The 16,549-nt window shown below is 35.4% G+C and overlaps 2 protein-coding genes across 3 annotated transcripts in view; one reads left to right on the top strand and one right to left on the bottom strand.

Moving 5' to 3' along the window:
- Window positions 1-10,000, bottom strand: part of LOC107654030 (pleckstrin homology domain-containing family M member 1-like) — an 18,227-nt gene extending 8,227 nt beyond the window's left edge. The window contains exons 1-5 of one of the 2 annotated variants that reach the window (XM_016440917.1): window positions 9,814-10,000; window positions 7,803-7,891; window positions 5,212-5,456; window positions 1,757-2,392; window positions 642-1,104 (exon numbers count right to left, since the gene is read on the bottom strand). In XM_016440917.1, the coding sequence (XP_016296403.1) occupies window positions 642-1,104; window positions 1,757-2,392; window positions 5,212-5,456; window positions 7,803-7,856 (1,398 nt within the window). In that variant the 5' untranslated portion in view covers window positions 7,857-7,891; window positions 9,814-10,000. The remainder of the gene's footprint in view (window positions 1-641; window positions 1,105-1,756; window positions 2,393-5,211; window positions 5,457-7,802; window positions 7,892-9,813) is intronic. The other variant, XM_016440916.1, reaches the window with a different exon arrangement.
- A 2,463-nt stretch (window positions 10,001-12,463) lies between these two features.
- LOC107653919 (interferon a3-like) lies at window positions 12,464-13,895 on the top strand. The gene is made up of 5 exons (XM_016440782.1): window positions 12,464-12,678; window positions 13,208-13,286; window positions 13,398-13,541; window positions 13,639-13,716; window positions 13,803-13,895. Exons 1-5 carry the CDS (start codon window positions 12,464-12,466, stop codon window positions 13,893-13,895), a joined length of 609 nt encoding a protein of 202 aa, XP_016296268.1.
- The last annotated feature ends 2,654 nt before the right edge of the window (window positions 13,896-16,549 follow it).

Raw genomic sequence — 16,549 nt, 5'->3', positions numbered from 1 at the left:
CACATTCATATGTAAACAAAAACGTTTATTTTGGATGCGATTAATCACAATTAATCGTTTGACAGCACTAGTCAAAATATAGAGAATATGTAATATAGTGCATATATTTAGCAAAATTATCCTCTGTAGAGTTATTTTTAAAGCAACTATCAAGCTTTGGATGATATGTGACATTGTTTACAAGCTGTTTTATTGATGTCTTTTAGCGGTTGCATGAGAAATTATACATTTCGGTAAATCTTTCAACACGTTCTCATGTTTTTTTTGTGGTGTAACTAGAGGAAGAACTGATTGGTTCACTTGTCCTTTGAATCTCCTTTACTGTGCTACATTTGCATAGGAAAAGTAACAAAACAAAGCTTACTGCAGTTTGGTTCATGCATTAAGTGAAAACAGCATAGACTGAAAACTGGTTCATCAAAATGAAGATCGATTAATCTAGAGTAATAACCCAGCACTAGTTCCGAGTATGTGTGTGAATGTAAGTGTTTTGTGATTGAATCACTCATACTGCCAATTCATTTTGAAATGCTGATACAATATCAAAGTTCATTTTGGTGGACCAATTAGATAAACATATAAAGTGAGTTATATGCTTAAGAAATGAAAGCCTGAGAGTATGAATCCCTGAAAACACTCACGCAGGAGGAATACAGAGAGTCTGAGGAAGTTTTCCTGCTGACGGTACTTGCGGAGCGTCTGTATGCAGCATGTTGGGTTTGCTCCACTGAACTAGAGGCGGCGGAGGTCTCTGAAGGAAGAGCGTCAGGGTCTTTAAGGTCAGAGGTCTTCTCAACTGTCTCAGTCGAAGTAGAAACTGAAGGGGAATCAACAGATGAGTTCTTCTGCTCACTTTCAGGAGTCTCGGTGACTGTGGAGGTTTTAACTAGAGTCTTGGATTCTTCCGTCTCAGCTGATATGTTTTCTGAGCATGCTTTAGATTGCTCCGAGATGTGTGCATCTGATCGAGGTGTGTCCTGTGCAGCTGCTGGAGACGCGTCAGGCTTGTGCGTGTTGTCATTTACAGCTTGTGTTGCAGAGTCTGAAGCTGGTCTGAACACATCAAAGTCTTCCTTCAAGTCCTGATTAGAGGAACTGCTGTCACTGAAAACAAACAAGCACGACTGCAGGTTACAAAATTTCGACTCACAAAAATGAATTCATCAAGTCATTTCTTTCACATTTACTTTAGAAAACTTTTGTCCTAACTAGAATTGTCGCAACAAGCTTTCAAGCATGGAGGTTTCTGAGCTCAGTAACAGAAGCAGCAAAACCACAGCCAAGTACATACTTGATATGTAATGTTCAGCTGAATAAAAGTATTTTGGATGGTAAAGAAAATACAAAAACAAGCAACTGACACAATGTTTTACTGCATGAAGCAAAATCTGGGTCAGATGGTCCAACGCTTAATCAATTAGAGACACTGACTATGGAGTTTGACATGAATATTTTTTAATCAGGATGCTTTAAAAGTAATTAATTTAGAGCCGCTAAGCAGGTTTTGGCACATTAACAGCATATTGACAGCAATGCTTTGAAAATCAGCATGCTGGAACATGCATTTGGATGTCGACTTGAACCAGTGTCATTATACAGGACTTTTTATTTGAGACTTTTTTTGACTCACCAACTAATCTATATTGAAAATTCATAGCTCTGCACAAACCTAATTACAACAAGATGATTTCTCCCTTGACACATTGCATAGAGTCATAAGAGTGGTAAGACTTTAACAGAACAGCCTTCTACTCACTCTGTGGCGGTGATCTTCTGTTGTGCGGTTTGGCTGATCTCCGTGTCACAACTCCAGTGCTCCTTCTCTGGACTCCTGAGCTCCTGACCCTGCAGCAGACTATCAGAACTCAGGCTGGAGGACAGCTGCGACGATCCTGACGTGTCCAGACTCAGGTTTGACGTGGTCAGCAGAGTGTTCGGCTCACAGCCCTCGCTCTGCTCTCTCCTCGGCTCCCTCTGGAGCACCTCCTGAGCCCAATCTGAGCTTCCAGACCCTCCGGATGACTGGGAGACCGTATCCCAAGACTCCTTGCGCTTAGGGCCTACAAGGTGCTCGTCGGCAGGCGTTGGGGGACACAGACCCGCGAGGACCAGGGGTGTGTTGGTCCACTCATTCAGCACAGCTGATTTATAGGAGAGCTGGAAGGTCATTGAGGACAAACCCTGCAGGAGGGTGAGGAGAACCTCGCGGTCCTCCGGGTCCAGCAAAAGAGCCCCGGGCTGGTAGTAGGAGCCCAGGTTGGAGCCTTCGCGAAGCAGCGAGGTCAGGTAACACTCCAGAAGCCCGTCATTTAGCGCCAGGCGAACCCATGCTCTGCAGCGGCCAATGTCTGAGTTTATGAAGCTTAGACGTTCCAGTTCTTGAACTACATCCCTATAGTGTCAAAAAGAAGCATGTGAAACATTATAAGGTTAGTTCACCCAAAAATAAAATGTCATGGTTTCACATATTACATATTCATGCACTCATGTACCAAATAAGTTAAAAATGTGCTTGTTTGATGTTCAAGAACCAATGATGTTTGTTCTCGTTCTTCAAGCATGCATGTTTGATCTTCCATTTACCATATTTAATGTGCATCGCTCACTGTTCATATGTGAATTAAAGCTTATATTAAATCTGTTCATTATATAAAGGGATTGTGTCTTTTGGATTAAACCACTGCAGTACTATTTGCACTCCAGGAACCTTTTTCTATTGTAATTGTAAAATGTCATTTATTCCTGTGACCAAAGCTGAATTTTCAGCATAATTACAGTGTTCAGTGTCACATGATAAAATAAAAATAAAGAGGATGGATAGAGCAAAACCTATGGATAAAGTACTGGAGTACTCAAAAAGTACTTTCAAAGGATGGACAGAAATATCTTTTTTGTTTCGAAGATGAACAAAAGATTTATGGGTTTAGAGCAACATGACGAAGAGCAATCGATGACAAAATGTTTGCGTGAACTAACCTTTTAAGGTGTTGCTCAAATATTGATATATTCACAATTTTTTTTTTTCCCTCACTATATTGTGTTAATAATACTATCATTATTTTATTTACTCCTTTATGTGGGCCTTTACATAACTGTTTACAGTTTAGTGAAGAAGGTCATTCAAATAAGTGCAATCATTTGTGAATTGCACAAAATCTTTATGTACTGTATGTAAAATGATGTATTGTGATGTGACATACTGTAAATTTCATACTAGACATTTTGCAAGTATAAATATGACACTCTATACTCGAAACAAAACCTAAAACTGTCCTGTTGAGTCAAGAGGCCTTAAAGAGCCGAGTGAGTGAGTGTCACTTGACTACTGCCCAAAGACTTTTACTAAAAAATGTTTTGACTTTTAGCCAATTACTAAACCACATGATTCATCTAAACCTACAGACTTGTCACAATCCTCACAGAGTCTCCCTGACATGTCTCTTTCTGTTTCCAAACTGGTGACAGGTTGTTCACTTGGAAATACTTTTGAGGTTAAAGTTATTTTAAGGCATAAACCAACATCATGCGACTCGGTTAGTAACCAAACCAAAGGCTAGGAATGATTTCGGAAGGAATGGGGATATATTATAATTTCACAAGGCTCATGAATGACACTTTGTTCCCTCTGGTATTCTATGCATCCAATATTCAAGAGAATTGTAACATTACGTGACAGGATTTGCTGAAATGCTGAAGTTGGTTGTTGGATGCCAGTGGGATTACAATACTGTTTAAAGTGTAAGTTTGATCACAAGTATTCCTATTACACAATAATTTTCAGCATAATTACTCCAGTCTTCACTTCAGTGTCACACGATCCCTCAGAAATCATTTAAATGTATTATCATCATCAGTGTTGAAAACAGTTGTGCTGCTTCATATGTTTGTAAAAACTGTGATACATTTACTTTTACAGGATTCTCTGTGGACTAGAAAGTTGAAAAGAACATTTACTTGAGGGAAAAAACTTATTGACCCCAAAATTTTGAATAGTGTATATTTATATTCGGTGTTGGGGAGTAACTAGTTACATGTAACAGCGTTATGTAATTACAAAATAAATGTAACTAATTACAGTTACTGAGAAAATAAGGTGTAACTAAATTACAGTTCTTGTATAATATTTTCTTGTTATGATTTTAAATCTGTATTTAACCTCAGAACGATCTCAAAATCAAAAGAGGTACTACAGTCTGATTTTGTGGTAGCTGTGTTTTAAAATTAAATTATTTTAATCTTAATTCAAGTGATGAAGGATTTCGATGATGACAGTAATCAGTGTCGAGCACTACTGTAAGGTTAACCCTGCCTGCTTTAAATATTTGAAAATGATTAAAGGGGTCATATGATGTTTAGAACGAGCCGTTTTAGGTAGGCGTGGTTGACTCTTAACTTTTATAAAGAATATCTCTTTGGATTTGAGACTTTAGTCTTTGCAACTTTACAGATCTTCTTTATGCACCAAGAGTTGTAACACTTCAAAGAGAAAGGAAAAATTGAAATCGCATCATATGACCCCTTTAACAGTTGAAAACATTTGTTAGAAATTTAGAAAAGTAATCAAATGTAACCAGTTACATTAAAGGCATAATTGAAATAGTTGCACTACTTATTACATTTTAAACAGCGTAACTTGAAATCTGTAACCTATTACAATTCCATAGTAACCTTCCCAACACTGTTTATATTATCTTTATATACTCTTTCAAATATAGAGATTAACATTTTAAAAAGTAATTTTACATGGCTGGCTACATTTTTTGGTGAGGTAAATTTAATCATTTGTGTTTAAGTGTATACAACGGTTGCTGCACCCCTTAAAATCACAATTAAACGGAAGTTATTTTCTTCCGTATTGAGACCTACACCTGAGTATAATGGATTATCAGGATCAAAAAAAAAAAGTAAGGTGGAGACTTGGTTTTATGCATCTGTTGTTGATTGGATGCTGAGATGTGGGCGTGGCACTAAAGTAGAGGCAAATTAATGCGAGTTTGTAGGGGCGGAGTTTAAGCTGAATAAAAGAGGGGAGAAGTCCTGCATACGTCATCAGAGGGAAGTCTGTTGTTTTCACTAGAAGATCGAGTTATGACATATCCACAGATGAACTGTTCACAAGAAGATCAATAAAAAGAAATTCAAATCTACCTTATTTATTTTCTAAATGCATGTGGGCTTTATTGTAAGTAACTTAGATATTCTCTGACCCACCTGTGGGTGACGGTCTTCAACAGGTTCCAGAAGACGGGCTGAGGAAGTGCTCCTCGTGAGCCTCCTTTGCGTGCGTGACTTCCATCAAACCGGATGAACTTGCTCTTGATTCCATGGATGAAGACGGCCTCCAAAGCACAACACAGCAGGTTAGCCTCCAGGTCCTCGCTGGTGACCGCCGTGTCTGTGGTGACGTAACGCTTCTGCAGGACTTTAAGTGTCCGTGCGATCTTGTCCTTGATCCACTGAGGAGAACAGAAGGGTTAATAAAAAGGGTTTTTCTTGGACCAGACGTCAAAACAAAAGAACCAGGGAGGGAAATACCAGGAAAGACATGAAATCAATAGCTAGTGATTTAATGATACAGCCCAGTCAAAATCAATAATACTGTTTAAGGGTCTGTAATTTGTATTGATTTGCATCGTTGCTGTGAGATCAGGTCACTGGAACCATCCTGCCATCTAGGTCAGCAGACCAAATCAAGGAAGGAACTTCTAGAACAAAACAACTTCACAAGATGTGGAGTAAGCATTGCGCAGCCTCTTGAGGATCTCAGTCAAGAGGGCAGAATGGAAAAGTCATCGTGCTCTGCCATGAGAACGTGAGCCAACCTACAGACAGAGGGTCACCTGATGCTGTCAGCTGACTGACTACATATGAGCCAAAGCACTGACAGTCAAAGCTGTGGAAATTCAACACAGCACCTTTAAGTCAAATGACATGCAAATAGTGGTCATGTTTCTGGGAGGGATTAAGCCAAGATGACTAAAAAACTCTGAGTCTGTCTTGAAGGCTCGGTCATAAGCACTTTAGACAAATGAGGAAATTCTGGCTCAGATCAGATCTTGTTGCATGTGTATAAACAGCAAAACACATACAAAAACTCTGGTTCTGAGAAAATACATCTACCTCTTTAAAAAGACTGGATAGTTCTGAAGCAATTACTTTATTTGTGACAATATAAATATACAAAGACTGCTATTTTATATTCTGGGTTGATGATAATATTGATGTTAAAAATTTGAAAGACCCCCTTTTATATAAGACATCATCAGGTGTACAAATGCAGACTTTTCAGGTTAAATTATTTGAATAAAATTCCTCCTGTTCGCTTGGCATTAAATTACCATTAAATCATATACAATCATTTGGGGTGATCATACACAGAAAACTATTAAAGGGTTAGTTCACCCAAAAATGAAAATTCTGTCATTAATTACTCACCCTCATGTCGTTTCAAACCGTTTGTGTCACGCCGGATCTGTTTCCTACGTTGTTGTGATTTGATCTGAACGAAAACAGCGTATTCGTGTGACGCAGCCAAGATCAGCATACACTGTTTACGTCCAGCGGATATTCTCCAAAATGGCACCAGGGTGATGCGGAGGAGACGAATTGTTGAATAAAGTCGTTATTTTTTTTTTCTTTTGCGCACAAAAGGTATTCTCGTAGCTTCGTATAATTGCGGTTGAACCACTGATGTCACATGGATTATTTTACCGATCTCCTTGCTACGTTTCTGGACTTGGGAACATTTCAGTTGCGTTGCTGTCTATGCAGGGTCAGACAGCTCTCAGATTCCATCCGAAATATCTTAATTTGTGTTCCGAAGATGAACGAAGGTCTTACGGGTTTGAAACGACATGAGGGTGAGTAATTAATGACAGAATTCTCATTTTTGGGTGAACTAACCCTTTAAACTCAAGTATTAATTTAGTTGGAAAGGTATATATTCTGAAAATCAAGGATAATAAAGATTTGTATTTATATGCTTTTAAAATATTTTCGAAACATTTGTTAGAAAAAAATTGTAACAGTTCGTAGATCGGGAAGGAGGAGGCGAACATTCAAACATAATTTTAATAATAATTAATTAATTAATAATAATAATAATCTTGTATTGTATTGTTGATGTTTATTTTGTCAACAAAATCAAGAAAAACTAAAGAGCTAACAAAACAGTTGCTCAGGTAAATATAAACAAAGCACAAAAAAATGATCTAATATTTGTCAAAATAATGAATCTGTCTATTAAGCCTTGCAGGGAAAATATAGCTATTAAATTTAAACAGTTTTGTTCAAACCCTTCGTCTTGCTTTCGTTATCCATTTCTGTAAGCGAACTGAATATAAAGCACCACTGAACTGCAGTTAATAGCAAAAGTCTCAAGCAAATAAAGAGGAAATGGCCAGAAAGAAAATCTCTCTCATGAAGGCATTACTTGTCTGGTTTCCATTCTGTGTGCGGTCTGACTTCTACAAGACAACAAGCAAACTGTGGCTTCTTATAAACTCGTTTTAATAAACTGTATTAGAATATCAGAATTAGAACCGACAGAAATGGTGCTTACATGCAAATGATGCACTTGTATCACTTTATCTGTGCATATAAGCTGTGATAGAAGAAAGTATAAGTATAACAGGCACCATCTTTGATTTAACGCTGGTTTCCAAAAACAAATCCAGGTTCATTACATGACCTCTACCAAGAACCTGCTCAACGGGTTTCAAGAGATGTGAAAGGTTTGCTATCAATGACACTGTAACGTCCACAATCCAAATAATCTTCAAAAAGATGAGGAAGTTACAAACCTGTTTAACATCTCTCGCTTCTGGGCCGCTCTCAGGTGTTTGGGTGGCCAACATGGCTCCTCTAGCTTCAGTTAGTCCCACTTTACACACTACAAAACACACAGACAAATGACTAAATCGCAGAGTGTAACGGTAACTGTTTTGTGTCTGTAACTCACTAAGACTCTGTGTATCTCAAACTTTAGAATATTCCCATTATATGTTATAATCTAAACTTAAGTTGCTTTAAAATCTTATCGGACTAAATCTGAATATTTGACTCTGAATCTGAGTAAATTAATGGTAGAAACCTACCGCACTACCACAAGGCATGTAACACAAATAAAACTGTCTACATTTTTTACATAGTGGTAACATTTTCACCAGAAGCAAATACAGAAATACACAAAACAACTCTAAAAACATAACAGACAGAATGTGTGTGTTAGTCACTCTTTTATGTTGTGCCATATATGAAAATTCAGTAACAGTACAATGGAAAGTGTTACAACCCTCCCTGTTTGCTCAGCTATTATGTTTTTTTACACAAGTAGATGAAATGCTTTTGTGACTGTTTTATATTATACATCATAATCTTCTGATTTAAATGATACCAGTTCATGTATCTGTAGATCATTTATAGGTTGTTAAACTGATGGTGTTACGACTCACCCCATGCATGTTACGCTCCCTAAACATGATCATATAATAAAAGAGGTTAGATAGTAGCTTATAAAAACACAATGAGGAGAAGAAGAATAGTATGTTTAATATACTGGCAGTCTTTGTTAGGTAGCAAATAGTGGAAGTGATACACACATCCCTGCCAGTTTCCCCTAACAGCAGACAGATTCCCAGTCACACGTCAATGAAGTACAAGAGCATGCCGACATGTTCATTTTACATCAAAGTACATCCAGAGTCATTGTAGACAGGTGCACTTAATTATATTGATTGTGTACTTGTAAACTTAAAAGTATATTTAACAAAAAAACAGTTATTTCAGATAATATAGTATTAATGAAATACAAGACCACTCAAGTGTACCTTAAAGAGAGTGCACTTGTGTCTTAACACACTTAAGTACATTTTTAAAAAGTGCTCTTTGTAATAATGTCAAATGAAAAGTTTTACTTTCAAGAATATTTTAAATCGTTACGTTTTAATAATTGTTTATCATGCTTTAAAAAATAATTAATTTTAACTGTAGTGTTATAAAATATTTCATGTTTAAATAGAAATGACATTCAAGTACATTTTAGTTTACCGTAAATGTCTGCCAGTACATTTAACGCCAACATAAGTAATTATACATTTACATATACAGATGTACTAAGTTCAACTCTTAAGTTCGACTAATTGCATTTAATATACATATAAACTATATTTTAATCGCAAATAACATGAATTTATAAGTCCCAAAATATTACATTCAGTTCGTACTTAAGTAAACTCTTTTAAACTAGCCTATATTAAATACATGCTAAAGTGTACTTCTTTTCAAAAACACTTTTAAAAGAACTTTACTAGACTTATCTAGAAGACACAAAACAGCACAAAATTCATAACACCTCACTGAAATAGAGCATAATATCACGATAATCCCTCCCAAAGCATGTGGTCTAAAATGTATTTTATTCCATCTCGTACACATGCTCTTAGGAAAATTAACCATGGTTTTACTACAAATAAAACCAAAAAACCATGGTTACTATAGTTAAACCATAGTAACCACACATTAACCATGGTTTTGCTACACTAACCATAGTTTAACCATGGTATTTGTAGTAAAACCGTGGTTATACAAACTCAATATGCCAAAAAAAGCATGGTAACTACACTTTTACTACAGTAAAACCATGGTTAATTTTCGTAAGAGTTGAGAAACATCCAAACGGCCTTAAATGAGACACGAACACACACAGACTTTCTTATTGCTCGTGAATCCGGTTAAATGATCATAAAACAGCAGACAATTCGCCTTTTCATTATTATTGCTAATAGAATCAGCACAATAAGCTCGTAAACTCACCATGTTTGCGCTGCGTTTATTTGTCGCGGCGGCTGATGCGTTTCCTTCTCACCGAATCAACATGAGCACGGGTCGCGTGATAGCTGTCACTCTCCTTCGCTGATCCAGGAAAACAGAAGCGGACAGGCGATATAGATGTGATCAGATCAGCTGACGCGAAAGGCAGCATGGGAAACGAACGCACGGTTCGCCGTGTTCCTGTTGCCGAGCTGTACTATTGCGCAACTCTTGCGCAGCATTGAGTGTGCTGAGGACTCCAGCGAGAGGCAGGGCAGGGAACAACACTGGCGAAAGTCCATTGTTGTTTTCTTAATGTTGGGTTTATGTCTGATGGAAATGAATAAAACTCCACACTGTTGCAACAAACAAACAGCATAGCTTAATCAAATAGAAAAGTAAAGTGAATTAAAAAAAAATAATTTGAAATTGAAATACAAATAAGCATAAAAGTGGCAAAATAATAATAATAATAATCATCAAGCATGAAATGTGTTTTTTTACTTTGTGATGTTTATATTTCACACAGCATCCACAAAACAGCTGTTTCAAAACAGCTAAATACATTAAAATAACTGATAATATCTATCTATCTATCTATCTATCTATCTATCTATCTATCTCAAATCAATAAGAAATTCCAATCTGATGTGAACAAGAAGCTAATTGTTCAGAGATCTGAACTTATTGTTTCGGGAAAAAAAAGTTTCATTCGAGAATTGAGCCAAAGCAATTGAGAAAAACTGTATTAGTAGTAGTTATTATCTGTCGTGTGTTTTCGACTCAAGGCATAGGCTACGTCATATCTATCTATCTATCTATCTATCTATCTATCTATCATCTATCTATCTATCTATCTATCTATCTATCTATCTATCTATCTATCTATCTATCTATCTATCATCTATCTATCTATCCATCATCTATCTCCATCTATCTATCTATCTATCTATCTATCTATCTATCACTTATTTATAATTTAACCAGATGTGATATTTTATATCTTTTACTTTATTATTAGTAGTAGTTATTATCTGTCGTGTGTTTTCGACTCAAGGCATAGGCTACGTCATATCATTATGCATTCCCGGGAAGGAAAATAAGTTAGAATTTTGATTACATTTGTCAAATTTAGTCAGTCGAAATCATTTTGAGATTTGATCTTATATTATTTCTCTAGAAATTAGTATGACAATGTATGTTGAATATTCATTTTTATTATGTTTATTGTTTTTTTTTTTGTTTTTTTTTAGGATTATTGATGGTTTTAGATTTGTTTTTTATTCTGAAGTAAAAAGATCAAATCAGACTGGTCCAAATGGCACAGTGGCATGTTTTTAGTGTTATTATTTTTAATTGAATAACCTACTTATTGTAATTAATCGGCTTATTATTTAATATTTCCATGAAGTAGGCTACATTTCAGATTGCTTTCATTAGACCCATAGACTGAATCGTTAAATTTTCACTCATAGTGTTTCTATTATGACAATTCAAATATAGGCAATTCAATATTATAGGCTAAGTCATATAAATATTTTACATTTCAGATTAATCTCGTTTGGCATTCTGTTTTGTCTGTCACTGGTCATTCGTTTTTTTTCGAGCAAATTGTCAAAATAACATTTTAAATAGTATTTTACATTAATGACCTATAATGACCCATAGCCTAGCCTACATAATTAAGATCAAAAGCCATTCTATAAAAGTTTGTCCGGGGTGGGGGAAATTTAGGCTATACCTCTCTTTAAAATATTTGACATTTGTGCTATAACAGCTAAATTAGCAAACGTTTATTTCTTATAATGACGCAGTGGCTGATGTAAACATAGCCTAGGCTACGCTACGATTTAAAAGTAAAGGAGCATCTTCCTCCATCGTTTCCATTTTTTTTTTCAATAATTGATTTAGCCCACGGTAATACTCATTTCAGTGACATATTTGTAAGAATCTTAATATAATAGGCGTAATGATCATTCAGTGGATAATATGAAATATGAAATATGAAACGTGTCGTCACTCGCTTTCGATTTCACTTTCTCAGGAATTCCGCGCGGAATTTCTTTCCCACGTTCCTCTGTAAGAGTCAAGGTTCACACGCTCACCTGCCCTTTCTTCTTCTTGAAACCATTAGCCTAAACCTAAATAAACGAATAAACAAGCAAAACAAATATATAATAGCCAACCCTACAAATGACTAAAATGAACGAATGAACAAAATACACATTATAGTAAACATTTGTAATTCAAATATTTTAATTGCAAGATTAGGCTACATGATTGCGATGAAAAAACAAACATTTTCTGCATAAAAAATACTGCCATGTTTTATTTATTTGTATAGGCCTATATGTTACGTTAGCTAAGGCAACGTTAATAATTGAATGAATGAACGTTTTTCATTTTATTTTTCACTAATTAGCAATAGTCCGTGTTTATTCTACTGTAATGTATTTGTGTTTATTATTTTTGTAGGCTACATATAGATGACTGTATAAGAATTCCGGTTCAGTGAGACACTCCGCATTCTCACTGACACAAAAGCTGTTGCGTAACTGTGGTTTACCTGTCGCCCAGGTGTGCGCCGTTTACATCTGGAAAGTGAAAAGTCGTGTGTAATTCCCGAAACGCGCGCATATAAACGGCGGAGAGAATGGATGAGAGACGAGATCTTCCAACAGCAGCAGCTCATCAGTGGATCAACCTGTGGCATCAGTCTTCTGGAGAACACGACACGATGGACCTTCGTTTGGTGCAGCTCTGCCTTCTTCTGTCAGCCTGCAGTTTCAGCTCTGTGCTCAGCTGCAGATGGATACAACACAAGTTCCAGCACCACCATGGAGTCTCTTTGGATCTGATCAGAAAGATATTATTATTAATTGAGAGAGGTAGAATATTTGTACTTAGAAGATTACAGTTTTAATTGTAATATTTTAACTCATTAATTGAGAGACTACAAATAGAATATTGGTACTTAAAAAAATTAATTTAATATTTCAAGATGAATATTTACTGGATTGAAGCAACTTCATTATTACTTGCATCGTATTCATTTAGAAAAATGACTTTAGAATGTATTAAATATGATCCATCAGGCTTTTGAGGAACATTAATGTTGCAATTGCATTGCATTTTGAAACTACAGAGCATCGATCATGAAGCTAAGCATTGAATATCATCTTAGTAAGAAATATCATGGGAGCTATAGAGTGATATAACCGATACACTCGCCCTTTAAAATTCATATAATATACAGTAAATATGCATTTAACCTAAAAATGGAAACTAAGCAAATGCAGTTGTAATAGCTAATCGGAATACTTTTAAACTTTCATCAAAATGTTTCACCTGAATCTGTTCATTCTGCTCAAAATAATCTCTTCATTAATATTTCGTAGGGTGAGAAAATCCATAATGGCCACGAGGACATGAACCCAATCCCATATGAACTGATCAATAACCACAGAAGAGCAGAGGTTAGTAAAAATGATGATTATTATTATTTAAAAAAAGACACCATAATATGTGCTGTTGATTATGAATCTATATTCATATATCTATCTATATCTTTTGTTTCTTCTTCTCAGCCTGAGAAACAGATCCTGTTCGTCATTCAGGCTCTGATGGAGATCACGGTCCTCTTTGACGATGCCGTCGTCCCCTGGGATGCTAAAAAACTGGCAGATTTCTTAAATGTCATGCACGAGGAGATTGATGGACTGCGCTCATGTGTGAGTACAGTGTGTGTGTGTGTGTGTGTGTGTATACATATATTTAATACCAGCAACATCAAGCCAGAGGAACTGATTGATTTCTTTCTCAATGCAGGGGGCTTACAAAATGAAGAGGAACAAAAAGCTGCATCTGTATTTTGAAAGACTGAGACACATGACAGAAATGAAGACGGTGAGATTTGAATATATAGCTTAATCCTCAGCTGTAAATGTGGAAGCTCATCTGAAGATGGACTAACTGTTGTTTGACTCTTTCAGGAGGATAGAGATCACAGCTGGGAGATCGTCAGAAAACGGGTCATAAGTTTCATGAACCAGCTGGAGTTCTTCTCCTTCCACACTCATGTTTAATAACTGGACCTCTTGAAGCTTCACTCCATTTACAGAAGGAAAAGAAAAAGAATCAGTGTTGTTAATCAGTGTTTACACTCCTTTTTTATAATGTTATTTTATACAGCTGTATGCAGTGTTTATTTATTGTTGTTTTGATTCCTTATGTTTTTTTTAGATGTTATTTATATTAAAGATACTAAATTTTAATAAATTATTTATTTGTGTAATTTAATATATTTTATACATTATGATTTTGCATACTAATATCTACAGATTATATCCTTATTTATTAATTTATTTATGAATGTCTTCTTTTTTAGCTGTTACATAAAATGCAAGAATGAATCTATTAAAAAATACTTTTTGTATTTCTGTCATCAAATAAAGAACTTTGAATGTTTTAATACATTTTGTGAATTTATTTCTGAAATATAGAAAAGGGTATAAAATCATTAAAAAATATATTTTCTTGTTTGCTGTACACTATTTGTGACCCTGGACCACAAAACCAGTCATAAGGGTCCATTTTTTGAAATCGAGATGAATACATCATCTGAAACCTGAATAAATAAGCTTTCTATTGATGTATGGTTTGTTAGGATAGGACAATATTTTGCTGAGATACAACTATTTGAAAATCTGGAATCTGAGGGAGCAAAAAAATCTAAATATTGAGAAAATCGCCTTTAAAGTTGTCCAGATGAAGTTCTTAGCAATGCATATTATAAATTAATAAGCATAATATGTGTTGATATATTTACAACCCCAGCGACTTAAGACTGCTTTTGTGCTCCAGGGTCACATATGACTGTTCAAATTTGTACAGATTTTAAAGAAATAGTTTTAAAATTTTAAATGTACTCACCCTCAGTCCATCCAAGATGTAGACGAGTTCATTCCTTGATTGGAACAGGTTTGGAGAAATTCAGCATTCCGTCAGGATCCTCTGCAGTGAATGGGTGCCGTCAGAATGAGAGTCCAAACAGCTGATAAAAACATCACAATAATCCACAAGTAATCCACACCACTCCAGTCCAGCAATTAAGATCTTATAAAGTGAAAACAAGAAGAAACAAATCTATCATTAAGGTGTATAATTATGTATAGAGGACTTATATTTGAGCTGGAAGCAACAGTCTGAAGTCATAAACATCTTAATGATTTTTTTTTCTTACAAACACGCAGCTTTTCACCTCACAAGATGTTAACTGATGGACTAGAGTCATGTAGATTGATTGTAGATTATTGTGATGTTTTTATCAGCTGTTTGGACTCTTATTCTGACGGCACCCATTCACTGCAGAGGATCCATTGGTGAGCAAGTGATGGAATGCTACATTTCTCCAAATCTGTTCCAAAGTAGAAGCAAACTTACATCTTGGATGGCCTGAGGGTAAACTACACGACAAAATTCTGTCAATTCAAATCTGCTGTTGGCAACTAGCATTGCCTCGTCTGTAAATCAGGGCAAACACCTGGGCAAAGTCAAGTAGCCTATTCCAAACATAAAAATGTTTTAGTTTGTCTGAATGGCCATAAGATGGCGCACTTTCCCTCCATAAAGCTCTTACAGTAGCTTATTATTAGAAGACTGAACAGCCTGTATCTTTCTGACAGCCTTTCTGTATTTCTCTCCTTTAATATTTGTATTATCCTGTCTATCAATTCAAGTATATACTTAATGCATGCATGTAGTCCAAATGTGGTTTGAGACCACTCGGAAAATCTGGGCGTTTTTAACCTGTTTAAACAAAACAAAGTTTTATAACTTTTTACAGTATAGAAAATTTGAAAACATTATGACTAAAAAAATACAAATACATTTTAGGATTCTGTGTTTTACTAATCAAATAGCAAATTTGTTAAATCCTTGTACAGATGGTCAGATGTTCTTTGCAGATGCTCTTTCAAAGACTTGTGGCATACAATCAGAACGAATGCAAAGAAAATATACCAAACATTTACCAAAAAAAGCTGCTTTGTGGAAAACACCTGCTATTCACATGCTTATTTGAACAGATATGAAATGAAAGTTCCCTTGAGCTTTAAACAGTTCCTTACCACTAGTATTTTTATAACCAAATGTGACCCTGGAGCACAAAAGCAGTCTTAAGTCGCTGGGGTATATTTGTAGCAATAGCCAAAAATACATTGTATGGGTCAAAATTATTGATTTTTCTTTTATGCCAAAAATCATTAGGATATTAAGTAAAGATCATGTTCCATGAAAATATTGTGTAAATTTCCTACTGTAAATATATCAAAACTTCTGTTTTGATTAGTAATATGCATTGCTAAGGACTTTATTTGGACAACTTGATTATTATTTAGATTTTTTTGCACCCTCAGATTCCAGGTTTTCAAATAGTTGTATCTCGGCCAAATATTGTCCTATCCTAACAAACCATACATCAATGGATGTATACATCTCAAATTCAAAAAATTAACACTTAAGACTGGTTTTGTGGTCCGGGGTCACAAATAGAGAGCACCTTGTTATGAATGACTAGCAGAGTGACTAACAAACACACTCTAAAAACACTACCACATAATACACAGTACAGTAAAATGAATATAAACTCTAATAAAAAAGTGACAACAAACAAGCAAACAACAATAAAAACATAAGTTAAATGTATTACAATGTCTATAGATGTCACATCCTCAACAAA

The sequence above is a fragment of the Sinocyclocheilus anshuiensis genome, unplaced genomic scaffold (genome assembly GCF_001515605.1).
Source record: "Sinocyclocheilus anshuiensis isolate Anshui unplaced genomic scaffold, SAMN03320099.WGS_v1.1 scaffold454, whole genome shotgun sequence".
In the NCBI taxonomy this organism is placed as follows: domain Eukaryota; kingdom Metazoa; phylum Chordata; class Actinopteri; order Cypriniformes; family Cyprinidae; genus Sinocyclocheilus; species Sinocyclocheilus anshuiensis.
The sequence above is the reverse complement of the archived record's forward strand: the minus strand, read 5'-3'. Positions and strand labels throughout refer to the sequence as shown.

Bases quoted from the DNA above. Each gene is read 5' to 3' on its own strand.
- LOC107653919 (XM_016440782.1), top strand. From the start codon at position 12,464: ATGGATGAGAGACGAGATCTTCCAACAGCAGCAGCTCATCAGTGGATC. The intron at 13,287-13,397 runs GTTAGTAAAAAT...TCTTCTTCTCAG, and splicing joins ATAACCACAGAAGAGCAGAG to CCTGAGAAACAGATCCTGTT. The intron at 13,717-13,802 runs GTGAGATTTGAA...TGACTCTTTCAG, and splicing joins ACATGACAGAAATGAAGACG to GAGGATAGAGATCACAGCTG.